General features: G+C 48.9%; 1 protein-coding gene across 1 annotated transcript; it reads left to right on the top strand.

The window, feature by feature from the left end:
• Window positions 1–2421: 2421 nt before the first annotated feature.
• CHST7 (carbohydrate sulfotransferase 7) lies at window positions 2422–9181 on the top strand. The gene has a single exon (XM_053971363.1). The coding sequence runs from the start codon at window positions 2462–2464 to the stop codon at window positions 3863–3865; it is 1404 nt and encodes a 467-aa protein (XP_053827338.1). The 5' UTR covers window positions 2422–2461; the 3' UTR covers window positions 3866–9181.
• The last annotated feature ends 542 nt before the right edge of the window (window positions 9182–9723 follow it).

The following is a 9723-nucleotide window of genomic DNA, read 5'->3' on the forward strand; positions in this document are numbered from 1 at the left end:
TCTTTTAACAACTATGGTTTTATCTTGACTAAAATATGTAACTTGTGATAAAGCTATTTGCACCTTTCATTTTTTCTAGAACAGTTACTACAGAAGTTTGTAGTTCCACTGTCTGAAAAAAAATCAGCGTTAAGACATATGTAGTTTTATTTCTATGGTTTCACATTTTTCTGATAGTTTGTCTTACTCTGTGAGAAGTTTGATTCTTTACAAGACAGCTTTACTTCAGTTAGGCAGGTTTAAGACCTTGATTTTAGTTCTTAGGCCTAAGTATATGTTGTAGAAACCCATACAAAATTAGTTTAAAATAACATGTCTTGCAGCATGGCTCCTTTGTCATCAGTGGTGCTGATGCTACTGCCAACCCATTATTTTGTCTTACAAAGGGGAAATCCTGGCATCTCAGAGTTATCCATTCTCGTCGGTACTTCTCAGGATCCTATCTTGGTAAATCTATCCAAATTACTATTTTGCATGATGCCACACAAGTCAGCTAAACTGAAGAGTCTCAAAATATAAGTATAAATGGTTTTTGGATGGGGAAGGGACTTTTTTGACAAGACTTTAACATGATTTTGGCAAGTGTGCTTTTATTCTGTTGTCCTCCTTTAGATGTTTGAGAGTCTGGATGAAATCCTGGTATTATTGAGTCAGAGGTGAAACTCACACTGCTAAGTGTGAAATACTGGTGTATCTTGGTGTTTAAAAACATAAGCAGTAAAATGTATATTGAGGTAGAATTTTCTTTCCAATGCTATAATTTCAACATTCTTCTGCTAAGAAGCTCACAAATCTTGTTTGGCACCATCTACTCACTCAGCACGCTATAAAGGGCAGGAAGCCCAGTCTTTAACACTTATTAACATAGGGTAAGTAAAGCATTAGCAGGCAGACAACTGGCTCACCACCTGGACAGAAGTGAAGCATGCTTTTTCTCTCTCACATTGATTTCTGGTCCTTGTGCTTTGCCTGACAAATTCAAAATTAGATTATTGTTTAATAACTGGACATTCATACTATGTCCAGCATCTTCAGGCTGTGTATCTATATATTTATATGGATGGAGCATTTTTAGAACCAATGAAACTAATGGGTTGTTTCTGTTCTCAGTTGCATGTGGTGTCATTGACAAAGGCTGTGTCATATGTCTAACGACTGGTGCTTATATACCATAAAGACTCCTCTGGGAGTCAAAGCATCATACATCAAGGGCAAGAACTGTGTTATCCTCTCTGAATTTCACCCTGCACAGCATACTTAATTATTAGTAGTATTTTACAGAGGATGCCATCTATTGCCTAGAGGTCAGGACTGTCAGCAGCTCCCACTACACCATCAGCAGGACAGGGACCTCACTTTCCTGACAGCTGAATGCCTGGACCAGGAACATGGGACCATGGTCCATCTCCTTATGTGAGCACCTTCCAAGGTCAGGCAAGGGCTGGCAAGGGCTGGGCTGGAGATTCTGAGACTATGTGTTTTAATTGAAACACCTGAAGTCAATATCTTGTTGACTTTCCATCTCCCAGGAGATTTCAAATAATCTTACATGTCTAAAAGACTAGAAGTCTACATTTGAACTGGTAACTTTATGCTCCTACTGTAGTTAATAAAGAGGGCTATCAGGAAGACATCCACAATAGGTTGAATGTCCCTTTGTGGGTGCCCATTTCTTCCTTCTAGCTGCAAAGGGTGACCTGCTCAGACAGCTATGGAACTTACAGGTGTAAAAACTGGAACAATGAGTCATGATTGAGATGTCCGCATCCCATCAGCACACATACGTAGCCAAAAGTGTAGCTGAGAAACCCCGCAGCTCTCTACAGCGCAGAACTGCAGCATTTCTGAAACTCACTGCAGATTTTAATAGCTGTCGTCTACCCTAAAAATACATTTGCACCTCTTCTCCTTACTGTAGCGTCTTACGTGTTCTTTCTCCGGAGCTCTGGTGAATAGCAGGACCAACCACTCCTCCTCGGGACACCCTCAGCTGCTCGGTACCTGTCCTGGCTAACACACCTCCTCTTCGGTGCGCCCCTTCCCGGGCGGGGGTGAGTCCCGCCGTGCCGAGCCCGCCCCTCCGGCCCTGCCCGGGGGGGAGGGAGGGAGGCCGGGCGAGGGGCGGCCCGGAGCCCGGCGCAGCGGCACCGGGAGCAGCAGCAGCCCGCGCCCCGCTGGCGGCAGTGGCTTCTCAAGCGGCAGCGGGGGCAGGTGCGGGCGCGTCCGCGTCGCGCTGCGAGGAGGAGCAGGACGAGGAGGAGGCGGCGGCGAGAGCGGCGGGCGGCGCGGCCAGCGGCCCGGAGCCGGGCCGGCGTGCCCGTGGGCGTGCTCCCCGGCGGGGAGGACCGCCCGCCGCCCACATCCCCGCCGCCGCCGCCGCCGCTAACTTTGCTGCTCCGCAAAGAGCCGCTCTCCGGCAAACAGAGGGTCGGCGGAGGCGGGATCCGAGCCGGTCCCAGCGATGAAGGGCCGGCGACGGTGGCGAGGCGAACATCGCCGCTTCGCCGCGGTGCTGGTGCTGTACACGCTGCTGCTGCTCCTGTTGGTGCCCTACGCGCTGGACTACGGGGCCAGGCGCGGGCGAACGGACGAGGAGCCCCTGCTGCGGCGCTGCCCAAGCCTGGAGGAGGCGCTGAGTGAGTGGGGCTGGGAGCAGCGGCCGCCGCTGGACGAGGAAGAGGAGGAGGATGAGGCGGGCACGGCCGGGGCGGCGGGTAACGGCAGTGCGGGGACGGCGGGGAAGCGGCACATCTACCTGCACGCTACCTGGCGAACGGGCTCCTCTTTCCTCGGGGAGCTCTTCAACCAGCACCCCGACGTCTTCTACCTGTACGAGCCCATGTGGCACCTTTGGCAGGCGCTCTACCCGGGGGACGCGCTGAGCCTGCAGGGAGCCCTCCGCGACATGCTGCGCGCCCTCTTCCGATGCGACTTCTCCGTCCTGCGCCTCTACACCGCCCCGTCCGGCCCCCGCGACCCGCTGGCCCCCGCCCCGCCTGCCGCCGACAACCTCACCACGGCCAGCATCTTCGGCTGGCGGACTAACAAGGTGATCTGCTCGCCGCCGCTCTGCCCCGCCGCCCCGCGGCCCCGCGGGGAGATCGGCCTCGTCGACGGCGCCACCTGCGAGGAGACGTGTCCGCCGCGGGCGCTGCGGGAGCTGGAGGCCGAGTGCCGCAAGTACCCGGTGGTGGTCATCAAGGACGTGCGGCTGCTGGAGCTAGGCGCGCTGCTGCCGCTGCTGCGGGAGCCCGGCCTCAACCTGCGGGTGGTGCAGCTCTTCCGCGACCCCCGCGCCGTCCACAACTCCCGCTTGAAGGCGCGGCAGGCGCTGCTGCGGGAGAGCGTCCAGGTGCTGCGCAGCCGCCACCGCGCCGAGCCGCGGGGCCCGGCCCGCCACCAGCAGCAGCATCTCCTGCTGCCGCCCGGGCTGCTGGGCGGAGGGCGGCCGCCGCAGCCGCAGCACCGCGCCGAGTTCTTCCTCGGCGGCGCGCTGGAGGTGATCTGCCAGTCTTGGCTCCGCGATCTCCTCCTGGCCCGGCGCGCCCCGGACTGGCTCCGCCGCCGCTACACGCAGCTCCGCTACGAGGACCTGGTGCGGGAGCCCCGCGCCGAGCTGCGCCGCCTGCTGCGCTTCGCCGGGCTGACGGTGCCGCCAGCCCTGGAGGACTTCGTGGTCAACATGACCCGCGGCGCCGCCTACTCCTCCGACCGGCCCTTCCTCATCTCCGCCCGCGACGCGCGGGAGGCCGTGCACGCCTGGCGGGAGCGCCTCAGCCGCCAGCAGGTGCGGCAGGTGGAGGCGGCGTGCGGAGAGGCCATGAGCATCCTCGCCTACCCCCTCAGCGCCGGCGACGCCCGGTAGCGCCCGAGCCGCACGTCCCGGACCGGCCCCAGGGCGGACGGACAGACGGACGGGCGCCGTCGGGCAGAGCTGAGCGCGGGGGTCGCCGCTGGCATGGCAGGCGCCCACTTGGCGGGCCGGGCGCTCCCTCGGGGGCTGAGGGACACCTGCCTCGCCTCGGGTGCAGGCAGCGCTGCAGGGTCCAGGCTCCCCGTGCCGCTGTGGCTTCATTTGTGGCTGTGTTCCTTCTGGGCTGCGTGGAGGGGGCAGGGGGATGTTTTATTTACGAGGAGGGTTTGGTAAGAGGTGTCCTCCGAGTACGGCATCATCTTGGAGCCTTTTAGCTTGAAATTGTGATCGTGTACAAAGAACAGGTATGCTACAAACAAACTGCATGAAAATTGAAAAATCCTCCAGGTGAAGACTCTCAGCAAGGAATTAGAGGGCCTGGAAGGTGCTCCTGTGAGAGCATTGCCCTTCTGGAGCTCTGAATCACACTGACCTCTATCCTACTGCTACTGAAACACAAGAGGCTTCTGTGAAGTCGCTGCAGGGGTCAGCAGGGGCCTGGACAGCCAGGAGGAGGGAGCCTGCTGCAGGGTAGGGCTCAGCTCTCCTGCTCCAAGCCTGCTCTGCAGAGATGCTCTCTGCCCCTGTTCATTGCTGGTGCTGTAGGGAGGGGGCTGAGGGAAGGGGAACCGTGTCCAGCTCTGTCCGTCGTTCTGAGCAGCAGGGTAAGTGGTGCAGGGAGGGTAAGCATTTGCCTGCTTATGTGTTTTGAAGGTGTTTGTGGCAGAAATCTTTGCTTTTCTAAAGAAATCTGTAATTGTTTTGAAAGTAGGATTTTTTATAATATATATCGTTTGGTGATACTCATGTGAGATACAGGTGACTAACATGTTTCTTTGGAACACGTGTAGGGGTGAATGAAACTGGAAGGCAAATGCTCGACATTTCCGTTTTGTTTTCTCTCTCAGATGAGAGAATCACTTTTCTTCCCTCGCTTCCGGGCTGACACATTGTGCCGTGCACAGGGTCCTTCTGATCACATCCCTTCCAAACAATAACATCCTCTCAGCTGGCAACTCCTGGACAAAAGCAAATGTTTCCTAAGAGGCTAAGACAAATTAATCATGAAGCTCCCAAATAAAATCTTAAATTAAAAAAACAAACAAACAAATGAAACAAACAAACAAAAACCACTGGAGTTTTATTTTGGATTTTAAAATGACATGTCCCTGCAGATGTCCTGCAACTTGTACAAGAAGAGGGTGTGTGTTTATCTGGAAGCACCTTTGTTTCTTAATTTCTTTATGTGAGGATAGAAGGTTCAATTGTAATTTAGCGATGCAGTTTCATAACTTCATAGAGACTGCTTTTGAATCTATTACAGTCTGGTAGTCTTTAAATGGCTTCACAAGAGTGTACAGGATTATAGGGATGTTTACATGCACTCCTCAAATACAAACCCAGAATATGAGTTTCAAAATGAGGATAATCCAGGATCAGGAAGAAAGCAGTATTTAATATAAAGTGCTGAAAATAAAGGCAGATCAAAGATGTTATGTTATCCTGGAGGAGGTGTTTGCATTGCACTGTACATTTCTGTGCTCTGAGTGTTATGCTGTACAGTATGTCACTAAGTTAGGATGAACCTTCATTTATTTTGGCTCTTTTTTCCCTTGATATTCCCATCTGAAAGTATGTTAGCATAAGAAGCAGGTTTCTTTCATTATCTGACAGGAAAATGTAGTCGTAACAATATTTTTCAACAGATTTATCCATTTCCCTGTAGCATACTTCATACAGTTTTGCAACCTTGGGCTTCTGCTTGAAGTATGAATTACAGGGTCTCATTTTGTGCTGGAAAAACTTCTGTATTATCTAAGGGATGTTTCTGCATTCTCTCACTGTGCCTGTGACATCAAAATTTATCTCTGGGTGTTCCAGTGGCATTTAATAATGGTGTTTGTATAGACAGTACCTGTACAATGCCTTGATAACCTTTGTCAGGTAACCTATTTTGGAAGGCTTCTCTGGGACTATACCCAGCCTGACTTGTACTGACAGGTTTGGAAAGAAATTAAGATTTTTGTGCATACCAGAAGATGATATGGTACTTATTTTCTTAAATAGGATGGGAGATTAAAATCCAGTATATCCTCTTGATTTGTTCCTAGGAAGTTGCAGTCACAGAATTGTGTGATGCAACAGTTAAGCATTCTCCTCACCTTGACAGGGAATCTCATCATGCTCTTTTAGGTGGTAAATATCTTTCATAAGTCTTTCAAAGTTCACACTTAATTTCACTTAAAATGGTTCATCATGATGAGCAAAGAAGTGTTAACATCTAGCTTAACTTGTTTCTTATAGCTGGGAGAAAATCCATTTTCCAAAAATTATTTGGTATTTTCTGAAACTGTTCCATGTTTGAGCTGCAGAGGTGGTGAAGGGCCTTGAGGGGAAGCCATGTGAGGAACATCTGAGGTCACTTGGTCTGTTCAGCCTGGAGGAGACTGAGAGGAGACCTCATTGCAATCCACAGCTTCCTCATGAGGGGGGGGTGGAGGGACAGACACTGATCTCTCCTCTCTGGTGACCAGTGACAGGACCCAGGCAATGGCCTGAAGTTGTGCCAGGGGAGATTTTGGTTGGGTATTAGGAAAAGGTTCTTCACCCAGAGGGTGGTTGGGCACTTCAACAGGCTCCCCAGGGAAGTGGTCACAGCACGTATTTGGACAATGCTCCAAGCACATGATGTGACTGTTGGGCCTGTCCTATGCAGAGCCTAGAATGGGACTTTGCTGATCCTTGTGAGTCTCTTCCAACTCAGGATAATCTATGATAGATGCATTTTCTGTATCAATAATTGTTTCTGTCAGCAAAATTTGTTCACTAGCCTGGTTGCTCTCCATGAGTGATTCTTTTAATTTTTAAATTTTTGTATATTGTGAAAAGGGCTCTACTGGGCAAAGTGTACGAAAATATAGCAAGTGTAATTTTTGGTTTGTATTCAGTGCACCTGAATTCATTAGAAAACTCATCTAAAAAGTCCATAGGGAATATCCAAAGCTGAGAAAGGAGCAAGCAGGCCAGAGAGACATCTTAGAACAGTATGTGGATGACAGTTGTTTAGTGACTGGTGGTGTGACATGTGTGCTTCAGTCACTAGAAGGTTTTCTAAAATTCTCCTGCCCAAGGAGGACAACTAAGACTCACCAACAAATGAATCCCACTTTTCTCTTCAGGGTATTTTGATGACATTGGACAGCATCATTCAGGATGCTTACAGCATATACTTGGTCTTGAAACTCAGGCCTTGAAGAAAAAGCAAATGTACTTTCAAATGTCAGTGTTGGTATTTATCGGAAAAGGCAGAAACAGGCCTAATTAGGACAACCAACATGGAGTTTCAGTGGCAGAGATCTTTGGAACCAACCAGAACTTGCTGAAAGCAGGACACCCATAGTTAGACTGCATTTTGAGAGCAGCTGGACATTTATGGGCAGTTTAAGGTGAAGTCACAGTTCTACTGGATGATGTAGAAAATTGAACCATGACTGCTCATTTAGAGCAGAGCATGGCATGATAAGCAAGAGAACAGTAAACACATTTTTATAGCCAACCTGAACTTGGAAGGCTTAGAATCACTTTGTCAGTGACACCACATGCAGAGAACAGAAAGTGCAGTCCTGCAGAGTGCAGGACTCAGCCATAAAGTTGTAGTATTTCAGACTGAGATTGGTGAAAATTACCTACTTATGCTACATTACATACAATGAATTAACAACTAATTTATTAAAAAGTCACAGTGGGAAATGGGTACAAAACTGACAAATGCTCACAAGACAACTCTGTTGTCTGTTTTTACTTAATTCCTGGTTGTCACACATCCAAGTTAAGGGAGGTAGAAACTTGAGTACTGTAATTATTCATAAAAGGCTGGGATATTTCCATGCCATAATTGCTTGTGGGAAATTATGAAAGTCCACGGCCAAGAAATACTTGGGCCCTGCCTTATTTCTACTCCTTAGGATATGGAGTCCTTGTAGATATCCACAGTATGTACTTGCATATTGCAGGTACGGTATCAGTTGCAGTATCTAACAAAAGTGTTAGAATGATTGTGGAGTTACTTATTTAACAACTTCAGTATTGCATGAGTCATTTTAGCCCCCTCCTCCCCCATCAGTCTGGGCATCAAGAAAAGTCCTGAGTTTCTGCATTAAGTTCTCAGTATCATCACTTTCAGTAAAGCTCAACGAGAAAAATACTGCAGAATTTTGGGTTTGTTATGGTAACGCAATTAAACCACTGAAATCCCGAGAGCCAACAAGCCCGACAGCATGTTCTGTTCCTTTCTTGAGCACAGAGAGCTGTCACTGAGACTCTCTGATGGTGCATGTCATTCTTCAGAGTCACCATGCAATCCGTGCAGCACTGGGACTACCTGAGATGTTGTTTTGTCTTTCCTATTTAACTTAACATGACACCTATCACCATGGAGGCTGACATGGGAGAAATATGATTTGTCAAGCCTTGCACTAGCAGTTTTCAACACCCCACTGGCAGTGCGTGTGTGTGTGTGTGTGTGTGTGTGTGTGAATGAGGGGCCAGGTCCAAATTGTCCTTCTCTTGGCTGTGTTTCAAAGAGATGAAAGCTGGATGCAAACACATTGAGGTGGTGGGTTTCAATGATTAGGGGGCCTCTTGTTTGTTGGTGAGACGTGTATCTGGCAGTCTCAGCTCTGAACAGCAGGCTGGGAGCTGATTAACGTTTTAGGACTTGCAGTCTGGGTATTGAGTACTGTGAAATTCTTGCTTCCAGCACTGAGATGTTAAGCTCTGCTGCTAACCTGGGGGCACCTGCAGTGCCATTTCTTGTTGCTGTTGAGTGGGAATCCAGTCCTTCCCTGGAGCTTCCAAACTTGTTGCCCTGTTTCTGAAGGTTCAACTTTGCCAAACTTCAACTGTATATACACTGAAGCTTTTTGTCATGGGCATAAGGTTTCAGTCTCTTGAAATTTCAGTCAAAGCAGTTGCATATTCTTTTTAACTTAGGATGTGGTGGTCTTTTGCCTGTATTCAAATATTCTCAAAGATATTTCTTTGAAATCATTTGTCACTTCAGTGTTTTGGAACTCCATTTTGGGTAGGGGCAATGACCTCTTTGTAGAGGATGTCTCCTGTGTTTTTATTTTTACCTCTGATTTCTATTCTGATTTGGCCAAATATATTAATGTTTGTATAAAATTGATAGCACGTGCTCAGTAAAAGTGGTTTTGGTATGTATCTTTATTTTATACCAAATAAAATCTGCATTGGTCTTATCTCCAGTGAGCATGTGCAAACCTCTTTCTTTCCCATAGAAAACTCAGTGTGGTACAGAGGGACTCAAAACCATGTAATTGTGGCTGGGGCTTCATCACTGGGCTGAGCAGGGAGGATTCTGCCATTCCTGGTTCCCACTGATGCCTTCTTCCTTATCCCCTCTTTCCCTGTTGTAGTTGTTCCTAAGGAAGACCCCCAAATCCAGTGTTCAGCTTTCCAGTGTTTAATAATGGAAAGGTCTATAGGTGAGAGGGAAAGACATTGATGACAGATGGGGTAAACATGAGGGATTGGGGAAAGGAATTCACTTTTGCTTGAGGATAGTGGGATTTGTTGTGCAAAGGACTTGGGTGTGAGATGAATGAGGGACTGGGATTTGATGAGGAGAGGCAGGAAGTTGTGGCTGCTTTAATTGGAAAAGTTGGCTAGGAATGTATGAGGAAAGGAAGAAGCATGGAGAGAGCAAGCTAGGAGAAGTAGGGACCAAAAACTGGGAATTGCCCCACGTGTATTGTTTGGAGGAGATAGAGGAGGAAAGCTCAGGGCAG

This window comes from Vidua macroura, chromosome 2 (genome assembly GCF_024509145.1).
Source record: "Vidua macroura isolate BioBank_ID:100142 chromosome 2, ASM2450914v1, whole genome shotgun sequence".
NCBI lineage: Eukaryota > Metazoa > Chordata > Aves > Passeriformes > Viduidae > Vidua > Vidua macroura.

Coding starts and splice junctions, on each gene's coding strand:
- CHST7 (XM_053971363.1), top strand. CDS start 2,462: ATGAAGGGCCGGCGACGGTGGCGAGGCGAACATCGCCGCTTCGCCGCG.